Source organism: Tachypleus tridentatus, chromosome 13 (genome assembly GCF_004210375.1).
Source record: "Tachypleus tridentatus isolate NWPU-2018 chromosome 13, ASM421037v1, whole genome shotgun sequence".
Taxonomy (NCBI): Eukaryota; Metazoa; Arthropoda; class Merostomata; order Xiphosura; family Limulidae; genus Tachypleus; species Tachypleus tridentatus.
Window position 1 is genome coordinate 137,121,951 of NC_134837.1, and position 16,817 is coordinate 137,138,767.

The 16,817-nt window shown below is 32.0% G+C and overlaps 1 protein-coding gene across 13 annotated transcripts in view; it reads left to right on the forward strand.

The window, feature by feature from the left end:
• The window catches only part of LOC143237571 (lysophospholipid acyltransferase 5-like), a 124,694-nt gene extending 107,972 nt beyond the window's left edge, over positions 1 to 16,722 (forward strand). For 9 of the 13 annotated variants that reach the window (XM_076476979.1, XM_076476983.1, XM_076476977.1 and 6 more), the window contains one exon: positions 1,985 to 16,722. In XM_076476979.1, the coding sequence (XP_076333094.1) occupies positions 1,985 to 2,107 (123 nt within the window). In that variant the 3' untranslated portion in view covers positions 2,108 to 16,722. The remainder of the gene's footprint in view (positions 1 to 1,984) is intronic. The other 4 variants (XR_013020142.1, XR_013020140.1, XR_013020141.1 and 1 more) reach the window with 4 other exon arrangements.
• Positions 16,723 to 16,817: the final 95 nt, after the last annotated feature.

Consider the following 16,817-nt stretch of genomic DNA (forward strand, 5'->3'; position numbering starts at 1 on the left):
TACCTACCGATTTTCTCATTTTTCATCTTAATTAGTTTTATAATAATAAGTAAAGAATACACATGAAAAACAAGAAATAAAGTACTTACCTGGGCTGCCTTCCTTTTCTTCTTCTTCATCTTTTTATTGATTGTTGATTGTTAATACACCAAAGGGCCTAAAACAATAATGTGTGGAAAGCAGATGATATTCCTTAGCTATCACAATTTTTCTGGCTTTCTAACTATGTGATAAAAAGCTATTACAAATTTACCCAAGCTAGTCCATGTGTTTCCCATGGAAATGCATCTTATACTGACAGAAAAATTAAAATTTATCTTTAGAGAAAGCAAGGTAATATCATTTGATAGATGATAAACTTGGCTTTCTATTTGTTATAAATATTATAGTGTTAAAAATAAAAGATAACTTTTAATAAATCCTGAAAGAGAAGACTTAACAGGTTGATGTGGCAAGAGGAGTCTGATTTTAAACTTGTAAATGTAAGTCACTAAATCCTCACGACATGCTCAGTAAAGGATGCCTGTAGGGATAGGGTTAATGACAAACATCACAGCATGTCAATCCTGAAAATGCCATTTTCTAATCCAAGATAAGAACGAATTTCCTCTAGTCTGTTATTATTCACCAGAACAAAGTTAATATTCTCTGATCATTGTGGTCTATCTATAGTGCTTGAAAGATCAAAAAGTTTATTAGGGTTCTTGCCATTCCTTTGTTTGTCAGGAACTGAACCTAGTTTTGAGCAGGTATAGTGTGGATGACATCTTACATTCTTTTTTACTTTCACTCATAAGTTATTAGATGACAGGTTCTGGTATTTAATGAAAAGACATATAAGCAGTTATCACATTTGGTCAAAAAATATTCTGTTACATAGTATTATTTATTTCAGATAGTCTCCGATTTAATACGTTATTTATTAATACTTTAAAGAACCTGAATTATAATTTGAACTGTGAATCAAATGTTAATATTTATTATGTTATTTGCAAACAAGATTGATACACACAGTTTCCTTTGTTTAACACAAATATGTTTTAATATACAAACATAAAAACAATACAGTTTATACTGATGGTTATTACTAATAGTATTTACAAATAATGGTTTGTATACAACAGTTTTACAAATTTACAGACAATACCTAGTCAAGAGCTGAATATTTTATCAACAGTCCAAGTCCATGCTGAGCAAATTAGTTCTGAGTTGATACATTATTGCACCTCACTTAAGCTAGCTAGCTGTTGTTTCTTGATTGGCCACAAACTGGTTACAAGCAGAATTCTTCCAGCAAAGATATTTGATGCCCTTGTATATGTTCTAACATCTGAATTAATTCACTGAAATTGAATGGTTTGTAATGTCTGAAATTTATTAAGTTTCTGGTCCAAATCTCTAGTTATCTGATTAATAGACATCTCAATTATAGCTTACTAGGCCTATAGCATATTGACTGTAGCTATCCAATAATATTCTTTCCTTGGCATGTTGCTTTTTTTGCAAATCATGCAGGTGTCTAGAATGTTCACCAAAGTATGCTTGCAGTAATGATCTTGTGCATTTTCATAAACAAATATTGTTGCTTCTCACATTCAGGAATTCTCTACAAGTTTTGATAACAAGTTGGACGTATGTAATACACAGTTAAGAATATACATTACAGGGGCCAAAAGAAAACTATACAGAAACAAGTTTAGGTACTACTATAAACATACAACAGTAAATCTGTTGTAGCATATGAAATTCATCAAACCCTTCATATAAATTATAAAAACTTCTTAAAAAAGGATAAAACAAAACAATTAGTCTTGTATTATTAGTAGGCATTCACTAAACCTAGTTTTTAGAATTAGAAGTCCTTAGAAAATGTAATTATGTCATACAAACAACATAGTTCAAGAAATATTATGTGCATTTAGTTAGTATTAGTGTGTGTTCAACTGTAAACAAAAATTAAAAGGAAATATTTTTTTCTTTTTAGGTGTACTCTTCTCTTTACTATGTGTGCCACATAATTTATTTAAGTTGGCCTGTAGTCTACCTTACCATCAAGAAAACGGGATTGGTTTCAAAAGAAGTATCACATAGATCAAAGAGTGATTAGATACACAATGAATAAACTTTCTTTTTGATGTGCAAAGTTTTTTGTATGAAATCGTGACTTCTTTTTTTCAGTACTTAATACTGGTGTCCATTTTTTCAGGTACATTTTGCAAGTGATGTACAACTTGACCCAAACTTTTTATAAAAAGAAGCCATTGAATTGAATTATTTTATTTGTAATTTAAAAGCATTTTATTTAGTTCATAATAAATTTATCGTGAGTTTGTATTTTTGACTACAACTAGAGTATCAATAACTACCTGAAAATTATCATCAAACAGATAAGCAAATCTTAGAATGGTCAAACAAGCAGTAATTATTCTACATTTTAAACATTGATCCTATTTTTAATTTTAAAAAAGCATTAATTTGTTGTTTTATGCATATATACAAAATTAAAATCTTTACCAAAATTATAATAGGATAAAATCATAGTTTATACACATTATTTACTGAGCTTAGACATGTTAAATATTGCAAGTTCAATATGATACTGAAAATAGCTAGATTGAAAATGGAAAAAAATTCCTTTATGATGACGAGAAACCCACTTGAAGTAAAAATATATTCTCAAGATGGCTGGTATGGGTGTTGAAACTTTAATTAAAAGAAAGTATAAAACAATGTTTTGAACTCATTAAGTAATCTTCAGGTTTACGTTGTTCTGTACTTTATTTTAAGTAAAGTTTTAATACCCATACCAACCATCTTAAGAATACATGAAAAAACTTCCTCTTAAATTCTTTTTTACTGCTTAACGTGATTAGGAAAAAAATATGTGAAAGCAACATTACTTTTTTTAACTTCAAATAATATATGCTCAGCCACAAACCTACAGACTCATTAGATATATTTTAAATATGTGTTTTTCTATTTATAATGAAACCATTTGATTTTCATAACAATGTGTAATAAAATGAATACAATAGTGTTTACAGAAAGGTATGGTGTTAGTGAAAAAAGTACAAGTTTTCATTTGTTGATGTTTATAGTTTATATTGTGGGTCAGAATTTGGTTATTGTTGTAGATTTTTACCCCACTTTTTCTATATTGAAACATGTACTCTTAAGATAAACATACTTGAAAATGTAACGTTATTAATTTGTTATTTGAGACCTACTTAGTTTTATTTCGGAACATTGCAGACATTGCTATAACATTTGGATGTACAAATATCTCCAGAATGGTGTGATGTTTTATCATGAATTTAAGATTGTAACCTAAAACATCATGATATGTTTATTTCTTATTTGTGATTTTTTTCCTGATGTGTTCAATCCTTCCAGGCCTGACTCTTTTGTGCACATAATACCCTTTTGTGGTGATACATTCAAAACAACTTCATTATCAGTGTATTTCAGTAAGTTTAGCTTGAAAATATATTTTATATTTTATTACTTAAATATTACTACTGCTTAAAATTATAGTAGTTTTGAGACATTCTGTTTTAGTGACTGACTTTTGTTTTTGTTTACAAATGCATATTTTAAAAATATATACTTTTTTTGTATTGACACCATTTTTTTGTGAGGATCAGGTCTTATGGAAAAATATCTTCAGTTTTTAGTTAGTTGCAAACATGTTTTGAGTATGCAGTGTGTACCACATAGTCTTGTTTTTGTCTGTGTCTGTATATAAATATGTTTATTTATTATTATTGTATACCTTTTAACAAAAGTAACTACAATATTAACATTAGAAACTTCTCTGATTAGTTTTAACAATTTTAGTAAAATAAAGTGTCTGACATTTTATGAACTTTTACAATGGTTCTACAAGAAACAGCTAATTGGTTCTTGCTGTGATTTATTGTTTTTAAGGTAAGTATTACCATTGGGCACAAGGTAAAACAATAAAACCACCAAATTAAAAGGAAAGAGGCATATTATAGATTAGCAGTTGAAACCATTTAGATAAGTAATTTTGAACTTTTCTAATCAATACTTTAGTCATTGGAAAAGCAAAAATGGTGCTATTCATTTTATTTCATATTTTTCAACTTTTGATTTTACTGTACATTGATGATTTCACCACGGTTAATGTGAGGGTAAAGAGAATAAAGGTTTATAAAAAAAAATCGATATTCACTTAGGAAGTTCTAAAGCTTTTGAAAGTAAAATATAAAATTGTTAGAAGAAGCAATGTATTTTTATTCATAGCATGAAAATAGCCTTGCATTAAGATCGATTCAGTAAAGACTTTAGAAATTCACAGACAAATCTCTAGTAAAAATATTTTATTGGAAAATTTGATTTGTGTGTTTGTGTGTGTACAACAGACTTGAAATATTTACTAAAGGTTTGATTTAAAAAGATGAACTTAGTAAATTCAAAATTATAGTAAACATAAGTATGGTATTATAATCATGGATACTAGGATAGTCAATTTAACCAAACCCATCAACAGATGGTTACTTGTATTTTTCTAAATAAATAAGCTTAAGAAAAATATAAAACTTCATTAATCCCAGATAGTCATCTTTAGTGCTAAATTTTCTCAGTTTCAGAATCTAGTGAACCCTTGACAAGAGTTACAAAACTATTTGAGTAGTGTTTTTGTTGAAATTGTAATGATGGAATAAACACTAATGCTGATGAAATGTACAGCAGACACAACTATTTGTTAGTTTGTTCCACCCTTTATAAAATTAATTAACAGTCCAGTCATAATGAATAAAACAGAGTAATCCTGTTTGCTGTAGAAAGTAGTTTTGTATACAAGTCTCTTGGTTTGAAATTATAATTTAATTCAAAATATGCAAATCAAAAGTATGTCATGATGTATTTAAAAATAGGGTAGTAAGTAGTAAACTACACATGTGCCATTTTTGTTAAATTATACATTGTTACGCAAAAGTAACCTAACCCACAAATCATTGATATGAGTAAATTACCAAAATATTTTGTTTTAAAAAAACAAAACAAAACAGTGATGAATGTAGCTGTATGTTTTAATATTAATTAATGGAGATCACTGTTATGAGTTAGAACATAACATTTCCTTAACACTAAACTATTCAATATTATTCAAAAAATGACAATCAGTGGATTAGGCCATTTTTGTTGAATACAGATTTTCAGTTACTGCTAGTTTGTAAAACGTGCAAAGAAACATAATAATAAACTAATTAAATATTCATTGTTTTATTTTAGATTTACTCAAAATTCAACTGCTGAAACAAGTATTTTTGTTCTAGTCAGTAATGCTTATTTTTGTGGCACTTGAAGTAAAAGGAGTAAGGCTAGTCTTCCTCAACAGAGTTCCAGCTCTCAGAGTCATCCACATCATCAGTAATGTTTTGATTTTTAAGAGTTATTTTTATATGAATTACTGTAATACATGTACATTAACTGGTTGTTGGTTGCAACACTAGTGAATTGACATTTGTATTAAAACTCTGTTCCTCATACAAATGTGGGGTAATGAATTTTGAAAACATTGCCATTTATGAGCTTAAATTTTATTGGAATGAGTAATTGGATTTTGTCAGTGACCAGTTAGTATTAGTTTATTGACTCCAATTAATGATACATTGTATTAGTGTTAAGGATGTTCTGAAGTGTGAAAATATTTTATAAACAATTAGTGTCGTGTGCAACATTGAATTGTAAAAAGGTGCCATGCACACTTTGATGTCACATTAAATACTTATATTTTTCATATTTGGAAAGTTCTCCAGAAATGATCTAATTCATGTAGATCATTTTTGCATAAATGAACTTCTTGAAAGAATGAGTGTGGGTTGGAACTTTATGATTTTTACAAGAAATCTAAAATGATTCAATTTAGATAACTTTTGACAAGAAAGGATACTACTTTTGCAGTAGAAAGTTCAGTAGTTGTTTTTCTTTGGAAACATCTTACTGTTGTATCTGTATGGATGAGTCAGCTACTTCAATATTTATTCAACATTACAACAAATCATATATAAATAATAGTGAGCCAGTATGTTTACCAACATTAAAATGCTCAAATGTATAAATAAGTTCAGAATAAGCTCTTTGAGAACCTTGAAGTTACTAAAACCATTATTATTTGAATGCTTTCTTAATACATGATCAGAGTTAGTTATGAAATAAAGAACATTAGTAAATCTATTGCAGTAGTTGTTTGTAATTTTTTTTTCTGTAACTGTAATTTCCTTTTTTAATTTTAACATTTAATAATGTTAGGTTTAGGGAATGTATTAAAAGTAATTCAAATAGCTGAGCATTTCAGTGTTTTTTGTTAGGTAATATTTGTTAAAATATAATGGATGCTTGTAAGCACATGTTTTGGTAATATGTAATAACTAGGCACATAATATTTTTTTTTCAAGAAGTGTTAAAGGAGAAAAAAATTATTTAATACAATAGTTTTTATTATAATATACCAATGGCTTTATTGTAATTAGATGTAATAAGTAGCATAACTGTATAAAGTCTGAGAAAAAATGAACACAAACATAAAGTGAAATATTAGTTTAAAGATTAAATTGATTACAGTTAGTCATCCATCAGTTAGTTGCATCAGTTGTAGTTGTTATTTATAAGGAACACTGCATTCTGAAAAAAAAAGAAGTAATATGAGAGAATTTCTGTTAGTTCTTTAAAATCTAAAAGTGAGCAGTGGAAGTGTAGTTTTAAGAACCTAACATTGTAAAATATCTTTTGTATGTGTCAAGTGATTTAGCATATCTACCATTTGAAGTGTAATTTTAAAAATCTAAAGTTGTAAAGATCAGCATTATTTTCTCACTGTTTGGTTATGCACATCAAGAGGTTTAGTATGCTTGCTATGTTTTTTGGAGTTGATGTAAATCATTTCATTTTCTGTTAGCAGCATTGCTTAAAATGCATCTGAAAGTTTAACTGACTTCAAGAGATTCAGGACAGTGTTACAAATGTAACACACCAGTGACTTTAATGTAATTAGTTGTAATGAATAGAATAACATAACGTAGGAATGCATAATATAAAGATGTAAAGAAATGTTTTGCCATAATTCCTTCAAAGTATTTCCTATACTAATAGTTTAGAAAACTACCAACAAAACGTTAAGAAATGTCTTTCTGCCTTCCATCTGAGTTCTTATGTTTATAGATTGTCCTCATAATGGATATGGAGAAGTTTGTGAAGTTTTAAATTTCTGAGGTAGAAGTCAAAAGTGAGCTTCCCTTTGATGGAATTGTGTACATTATGTTAAGCATGTACTATAATTGATATCCACCTTCAATTTGAAGTGACAAAGATTACTTAGTTTCCATTTTCATATGTTACATCAGTTGTCAATGAAGCATTGGCTCTCTCTATCAGTCTTTTGTATTAACAATTTCATTACATTTCGAATATAGCACTGTTTTCATTAGTTGACTGACTTTTGTTTCAGCAGCTGTTTAATTGTATAGGCTGTTTGATGCTTGACACTAGCACTGAAAGTTAGTATCTTTAGTAAGAGTGGTGTCATCTCTTCTTGTGTGCATACTTTTTATTTTCTTTTTAAACCTTAAGATCAAATGTCATGCTCTTTTTTTTTATAGTCTCTCTATGGTTTATTTTAATTTTCTTCTTTATTATTAACCAGGTAAGTTACTTAATCCACTGTTAACTTTGATCTCTCTTTCTTTACAATATTTGATTCCTTTAACTTCACTGCTGGCTATTGTCAGGTTCTTTGTGAAATAGAGTTCTTCTGGTGGGTTTCTCATATTTGTTTTACCTCATCTGGATCATGTAGACTTCATTTAATGTAAACCCCCCTCATCTTCCACCATATTGTTTTATTACTGCCATTTTCTCACTCCTTAGTTCATCTCTAAGCTATATACTTTATTTTTTAAAAAATTCTGTTTTCAATAACCATGTGTAAGTATACATCCAGAGTGGGATGTTGCTCTCAAAATGTATGTTTTGCCATTTTATGTCTGTGGTATGCCCCCCTCCCAATTTATATATATATGCAAAAACAAAAAGACTATTACCTTCCAACGCTTTTAAATATAAGGAAAAATAAAATTTAAATTCCTCAAAAACCTGTAGAGATTTTGAAAGAAAACTAACCAACATTTAATAACCCTGTAGTCCCTTGAGAATAAGGTCCGCTCTTCTTACAAGATGTCTTTAGAAAGCCATTAGACTGCGGTAATGTATTTGTAAAACGTGTAGAAGTTAACTTATTATTTTCTTAAAACTGTTGCTCTCCATTGTGGGACTGATTAGAGTTGCAAGTGAAGGAATGGCGTAGAATTTTTTTTTTATATAAATATTTGGGACGTATCGATTTTGAAGGTTCGCAGACATCGCGTAATTTGAAAAATCAAGATTGTGTAGTGCATTGTATTAGAATGTTTAATTGTCGTACTCATTTATTTTTAAAATAATCGAACATAAAATTACGATATAAAAGTGAAAACGGAGCTAAATGGCTATTTAGTTTTCCTTTATATTTGATGCTATTTCGTTAATTTATGCAATTTGAGGCCCAGCATGGCGAGGTGGATAAGGCATTCGGCTTGCAATCTGAGGGTCGCGGGTTCGAATCCATGTCATACCAAACATGCTCGCCCCTTTTTAGCCATTGGGACTTTATAATGTGACGGTCAATCCCGCTATTCGTTGGTAAAAGAGTAGGCAGTGGGAGGTGATGACTAGCTGCCTTCCTTCTAGTCTTACGCTGCTAAGTTAGTGACGGTTAACCACCTAAAAGATATTTATTTGGAGACTCTGTAGGTCACATAACTTTCTAGTTCCACAGAGTGGCGCTGAAAAGCGGATAATTCCAGATTGTGTTTACTTGGGTTAAGGCGCAGATAGCTCTTGTAGCTTTGCACGAAATTCAAAACAAACTTCGATTCGGTTAATTCCAAATTGTATGGATTAATGAGATAATCTGTGCAATTCAGGCGTGTAAGTTCAGGTGGATACAAACTGTACGATATGTAAACGAGTCGTGAAAACAAAAAATCGTTTGAATATTTAAAATTAATAGTTAATGCATTACAGGTTCGCTGTTTCTAGGTGGTGCCCCTTAAACGGACCATTTCATGTCGGTTTATTATTGAAACATTAAAACTACGTAAATATAACATTAACTATAAAGCATTATAGTGTCACTATGGTTTAAATATTTTGCCGTACGTACATTTGTTTATTCTACAAGTATTAATTCTGAGCACGACATTTTTTCATGTAACATAAAGCATTCAATTTAAATATTACCCTATCCATCACGCTCATGGCAATTCACTAATTTAACTTGCAATCTGTTTAACTCTTAAAAAGCTGTTTCGTGTGCGTCATAGGCAAAAATGGTCAAACTAGATATTTTCTTTTGAATCGTATAAACTATGAAGTAGTAAATTATGTCCAAGTAGAACAATGGTCAGTACAACTGTATCAAGTTTATCACATCATATAAATAGTCCTGTTTTCTTTCTGAAGACATAAAATTAATATTTTATTTATTTCAGTTTGTTTATGTGACACATTAAATGATTATGTAAGTATGAGTTTAACTTGCAATTTATTTCGTTATCAATATTAACATAAAATATCCAAATGTAGTGATGTATGAAAACATTAGCTGAAGTTGTAGGTCTAAGCGAAAATTGATAGTACGATTGTGTATTCAGTGTTTCGTTTGTGAGGTTGTTCAGTCTATAAATGTTTTCTACAGAATCATATAAACTGAAAGTAGTGCAATATGTGAAAAGGAAAAGCGTACCACGACTGTTCGATTTATCATGACTTTCATTCCTATTTACATTCTTACATCTGCTTTTACTCAAATTATCAAACTCCATATATTTTGCACCAGCTAAGTAGTGTGTGTGTGTGTTTTCTTATAGCAAAGCAACATTAGGCTATCTGCTGAGTCAGCTGCAATTGAGTGATATTTATATTACGCTTTTTCAATGCGTTTTTAATCGAATTATTTTGCTTTATGTTACATGACGCGTCTCCAAACAGTAATAATTGTCAGTTTTTAATTAAATTATTTGCGTTACAATACATTTACTTAAAACATTTCAATTTTATAACAAACTAAGCGAGAACATTATACCATTTTGTCGATAGAGCGGCAATGAGTCACATAAGTTAAACACGTATTTGGGAATATTGCAAATGTTGTTTCATGTTTGTTATACGTCGCAGACATTTTGTTTTTATACATATTCAAAGCATGATTTACGCATATTGCACGTTTGGTTATTTTAGTAATGATAAGTTTACATTTATGGTGTGCAAAATGTTTCGTATAATCCGAACAAAAGTCTACAAATTTAGAAAATCCAGGTGTTCGACTTTCTTCCGCGGACAAAGTAGACAGTCAAATGTGCGTTTGCTATATAAAAAAAACCCAACAACACCGATTTTGATTCTGTATTTTTGGCAATATTCACTTGTTCTGTTTAATTGTGGTTCTATGTTTGTGGCTGCTATTGCTGGTGCATTTTTCCAGATTACTACATCGTCTGCAAACTATGATGAGTTTCCATTATTTGGATCTTTTAGAAGCATATTATTAACGTACATGATGAATAAGATAGGGCTAACTACCCCTCCTTGAGGGACACCAGCTTCTGGAGTGAAGCTCTCAGAGAATGTCCCTTCAACATTTATTCTGCAAGTTCTGCTTTCCAGAAAGTTTGACAGCCAGCGAATAGTGTCCCGCGGTAGACCCATTTCTTGCATTCGGAACCGGAGACCGTTGTGCCATACAGTGTCGAATGCTTTCTCAATGTCGAGAGAGCAAGCGACAGTGCATTCTTTTTTATTAAAACTATCTACAGTTGTTTCTGTTAATCTGACTAAATGGTCTGTTGTTTGTCTGAATTTTCTGAAACCATTTTGTTCTTCTGGTAATTTTGATGCTGTCTCCAGAAATGCGGAGAGTCTGTTTCTAATTATTCTCTCTAGAATTTTGCCTACACAGCTGGTCAGGTTGATTGGTCGGTAGCTCTTTGGGTTATTGGCTGGCTTTCCTTCTTTATGGAACGTTAATACATTTGCATGCTTCCAAGAAACCGGGATATAACTAGAATATGTTGATAGCTTAAGAATTGTTGTAAGATGTTCAAATAATTTCGGAGTGCTTTTCTTAAGAAGAATGGCTTGTGTACCATCTTCTCCAGGTGATTTATTTTTAGTGTTTGTTATTGCTTCTATGAGTTCTTGCGCTGTAATTGTGTAGTCGGTTTGATAATTATTTAAGGCTACTGGGAAGAGTGGTTTGAATAATTCAGTTTTGTTCATTATAAAGTTATTTACTTTATTATAGTAGTATGTGTTCATGTCTGGGTCGTTATTTGTTTTGAACGTATTTTCAAGTTGTTGTTTGAAAGCTTCGGCTTTTTTCTTTATTTGTGTATGCTGTGGTATTATTTTACTCTAAAGGCGGGTATTTCTTGTTGTTGTATCTTTTTAGATGTGTCCAAAATTGTTTCAGATCTGTTTTTTCGTTAAGTTTGCTGCAGAAGTCGTCCCATCTTTCTTGTTTTAATAATCTAACTTCTGCTCTAATTTGGTTTCTTATTCTGTTGATTTGTGTTTTTAATTCCCTTTCTCTTGTGTCCATCTATTGTCTTCTTAATTGTCGTCTGTGCTCAATTAGTGTTAATAGGTGTTTGTGAGGTTTCCATGTGTTATTTTTTAGTTTTTATGTTGTTGTTTTGGTATTGTCTGATTAGCTGCGGTTTGAAAGCATTCCGTAATTATTTGACAGTAATACTTACGTTGGATTTCAGTATTTTTTTTTAAAGTTTCGCGCAAAGCTACTCAAGGGCTATCTGCGCTAGTCGTCCCTAATTTAGCAGAGCAAAACTAGAGGGAAGGCAGCTAGTCATCACCATCCATCGCCACCTGTTGGGCTACTTTTTTACCAACGAATAGTGGGATTGATCGTAAAATTATAATGCCCCCACGGCTGAAAGAGCGAGCATGTTTGGTGCGACCGGAATTCGAACCTGCGACCCTCGGCTTACGAGTTGAACGCCTTAACCCACCTGGCGATCCCGGGCCTGGCTTTCAGTAATAACTTATGAACATTTTATTCTGAACTAACTCCTGCTGTTTATTAGTTATTAGCATCTTAAGATGCATGTCTAGCATCATAACCTAGCATCTTTTGCTTTACTGAAAAATATTGTTGAAACAGAAATGTGTGCTTTTTCTAAGCATATATTTCCTGCCACAACTTTAAACACCCGTTATCAGGACGGACATGGACAGCGAAAACAACGAAGGGGATATTTAATAGTTACTACAGTGGTGTTGTCTAATATCTTTTTATAATTGATTTTGCTCCGTATCCTATTATACATGTACACAAAGTACTTCACCCGTACATTACAAGTTCACTTTCCACGCTATTATCTATACATAGACTGATTCGCTACGTACATTTAATAACGTTAAAAGTAAACAGATATTTGAACAACATTTTTAGTCGAAAAAGTAGGTTCAGCTCTTTATACTGTTAAAAATGTTCGGGTTAAAATTACACCAATCATCTTTTGTAAATACTTGCCTTAATAGTAAATACAAACTGAATAATAGTAGTTTTTATTTAATAATAATTCTTAATGGTTTGTATTCATTCCTATTAAAATGTATTTACTATAAGTAAGTTTGTTTTATAAAATGATAAACCAGGCTCTAAAATACTTACCTGTCACGGAGATGACCTGCTATAAACACTCGAAACAACATTCCCAACATAAACACTGTCAGGGTCGTGAATATTAGCTACTTACGATCACAGAACAAGTCCTACTGAAAAATATGGAACTTTAGAACTAAACGTAAATACAAAAACAGGATAAATAGTTCAGAAATTTTTGATTTTCTGACTAGGAGAAATTAATTAATGCTGGTTAAATCTTTTAGACTAAATCATTAAAAATATCAAAGTATATACCTCCAATAGATTAACATTTAATACGTCATTTTTATTGAATAGCTACAATTTTTTTCTGTTTTCGGGATGTAAATGTAATTTTTGAAGTGACTAATTTGATACGAAAACATTTTATCCGGTAAATATAGTTGTATATATAATTATGGAAGGAAGTGAAACTAGATGAAGCTTTGCTTCTCTGTTAATAACATACTCAATGAATATGTAACACGAAATTTAAATGAAAACAACACGCATAAACGACGTAACACATAACGATTATATATTCCGCCAAGTAACTAAGCAAATATCAATAATAGAAGTCATCTAATCTATATAAATACCAGTGTGTTATGTCACACTTGATTTCTCAAAATGGGATAAATCATAAAAGACGAAATGTATTTATCCATATACAATAGTTCGGTTATTGTTTGCTCATAATGATTTTAGTGAGGGGAGTGCAAGGGGGAAGGGAAACCTTATAAGTGTAGTGAGTGTTGGTATAATAAGTCCAAAGTAAAAATTTAAAATTCAAATCAGTTAATCTGAAACCATGTTCTTAAAATTTATCATGAAAGTAAAAATATCTATTTAATTTTAAACTTAAATTGTTTTTAATTAAGCTATTTTCTCTTACATTACCAACATTTTTATTATAAATCAAATCTCTTTAACCAACAGAGAAAGGCTCGACTTGTAATCTGAGGGTCGCGGGTTCGAATCCCCATCACCAAACATGCTCGCCCTTTCAGCCGTGGGGGCGTCATAATATGACGGTCAGTCCCACTATTCGTTGGTAAAAGAGTAGCCCAAGACTTAGTGGTGATGACTAGTTGCCTTCCCTCTAGTCTTTGCTAAATAAGGGACGACTAGCGCAGATAGTCCTCGTGTAGCTTTGCGCGAAATTCTAAAAACAAACAAACAAACAGAGACACTTAAGAAATCAACATATATTGTTTTCTAGTTTTATTGTCTGTACATTTTATTTTATACTTTCAGAACATAGACTAACAACAATAGTATGTTGTTAAACGACATGACATAAAAGCTATTGCTGGAATGTTATGCTACCAAAACGCACTGGCTTTTTTACATATTAGAATTTGTTAATCTTACTGATTTTCATCAATAATTATTCTATGAATAATTCATGAATTACCTTAATTTCGATTGGTTCACAAAAGAATTTAACAACGTTTGATTCCCTCGACAACACTTTACTCAGCGATTGTTTGAAACCTAACAGCTCTCTTTAGCCTACCACTAATCTCTGGAATCAAGTTAATGAATTAATATTTCACAAGGAATGAAAACCAGCCAATATACGAGGTCTCTTCAAAAAATACGCAGACTGACGTCATAAAACAAAATGTGCTTTATTTAGAAGTTACAGGTCTCGGACCCCTTCAAAGTACTCTCCTCCCCAACGCACACACTTATCCCAACGGTGTTTCCACTTGTTGAAACAGTCCTGGTACGCTTCTTTTGTAATGTCCTCCAGCTCCTTCGTCGCATTTGCCTTAATCTCGGGAATCGTCTCAAATCTTCTTCCTTTCAAGGGTCTTTTGAGTTTGGGGAACAAGAAAAACTCGCAAGGTCAGATGAGTAGGGGGGGTGGGGAAGAACAGTGATCGAGTGTTTGGCCAAAAACTCACGAGTTCTGAGGCACAAATTTCGCAGCAACGCGGTGCATCTTCAATTTTTCGGTCAAAATCTCGTAGCAAGATCCAACTGATATCTCACACTCTTCAGCAAGCTCCCTGACAGTCAGACGTCGATTTGCCCGCACCAGGGTGTTGATTTTGTCGACGTGTGGGTCGTCAGTTGACGTGGAAGGACGTCCAGGACGCTCATCATCTTCAATGGACTGTCGACCATCCTTAAAACGTTCATGCCACTTGAAACATGCCGTACGCTTCATAGCAACATCACCGTAAGCCGTGATAAGCATAGCAAAAGTTTCAGTCGCAGATTTTAAAAGTGTAACACAAAATTTCACAGCAAATCGTTGCTCCTTCAGGTCATTCATTCTGAAATCCGCCAAACGAAAAAATTGCACTTCATTTAAAACCGCGTAGCTAATACACAAATGAAGATATCTGCAATCGGGAAATGGCGTCGTAATCAGCTGATCTGTGCGAACCTAGCGACAACCCAACCAAGTGTTAAGGTAGAAATTATGAGCGAATAATAAGCAATAGACTCTCTATATTTTTGGAAATCTTGTCAGAATTATTGGAAGTTCAAAATGGTTCAGAAAATTCAGAGACAGTTTTAACAAAAAGAATGCACTTTCGCTCGCTTTTTCTGTATAGTAAGCGACACTGCATGACACAATAATTTGGGGTTCTGTGTGTCAGAAATGGAACTACCAGGCGGTATTATTTGCTGGCTGTCGAACTATTTCTAATATAGAAAATGAGTAGTTAATGTAAAAAAACACTTAGTCCGACAGTCAAACACAATATTATGAAAACCAAAGTTTGGCAACGGACTATTAGGCTAGTCCGCTAAGAGGGATGGGGCGGGTCAAAAGAATCCTAGGTTCTTGAGCGGACGGACTATATAATTGTTTATCTTAAATTAAGGTAGAACATTTTTTACTACAATTTATTTCCTCTTTACTGCTGCTGTTAATAAGCAAAAGTGTATAGTTAGTAGACCTGTTATCCCCATTACTATGGGTCTTCCTAGAGTCACGAGTCAAAGGCCATGCCATTGCGGTTGTAGAATCATATCAAAATTTTATTTAATTACTATTTTATGAATGTAAGTCAATAACGTTGGTATCATAATGTAGATTTTATTTCCCATTTTAGTTTTATATCAGGTCATCCCTCCACTAATGTCCGATTTTAGGCTCAAAGTTACTGCCGTGATACCATTCTGCATTTTGAGCTGTGGCTGAGCATTTTATGTTGGCAACTAGTTCTGTTATTCAGTCTGCTAGCCGTCTTTAATTTAGCAGTGTAAGACTAGAGGGAGTGCAGTTGGTAATCACCAACCACCACCAACTCTTGGTCTACTCTTTTACCAACGAATAGTGGGACTGACCGCCGTCACTTTATAACGCCTCCACGGCTGAAAGGGCGAGCATGTTCGATGCAACAGGGATTCGAACCTGCGACCCTTAGATTACGAGTCGAACGCCTTAACCCACCTGGTCATGCTGGGCCTCCGAAATTGGACAAATACCTTGTGATGGCAGGCACTACTAATTGGTTGTTTCCCCTCTGGTCTACGTTTCAAACTCATTGTAGCTAAATTTCATGCTTAGGGTCTGTTACCCACCCGTTTCGACCCTGTGTGCACAAGTTAAATTTTAGAAGTAAGATGGATATGCAGTTTCTAAGCTTCACCAGTTTACAACAGCGCACTGACAGGATTACAGTAAAATGCTGCGTGCAATGTAATATCAATTATGTCTGCTTGTTATTTAAACATCAGTGAAAAGAAGCATTTGAAGTTATCAATTTCTACAACTAATAATAACACTCGAAAATTCTTTACATTACAATTTTACATACAGCAGTTTCCAAACATTTATTAATTATATTTAATTACTACAGATCAATGTGTGGATTTCTTTATAAAGTCCGAATGGATTTACCAATGGAGATAAAGCTTGTTCTAAATGTTTGTAGCTATAAAATATAAAAATAAGTTAAGATCTGATCTATGTTTTGTTAGTAAATTTTATAATAGTTTATTGTATTAAATATCAAATTATTTAAAAACTGTTTCTTGCTGACTATTTGTTTTGTCAATTTTTTAAAAAATTATTCCTCTAATTGCAGGATATTTATTTAACCATCTCTGTCCAGTCAAACTT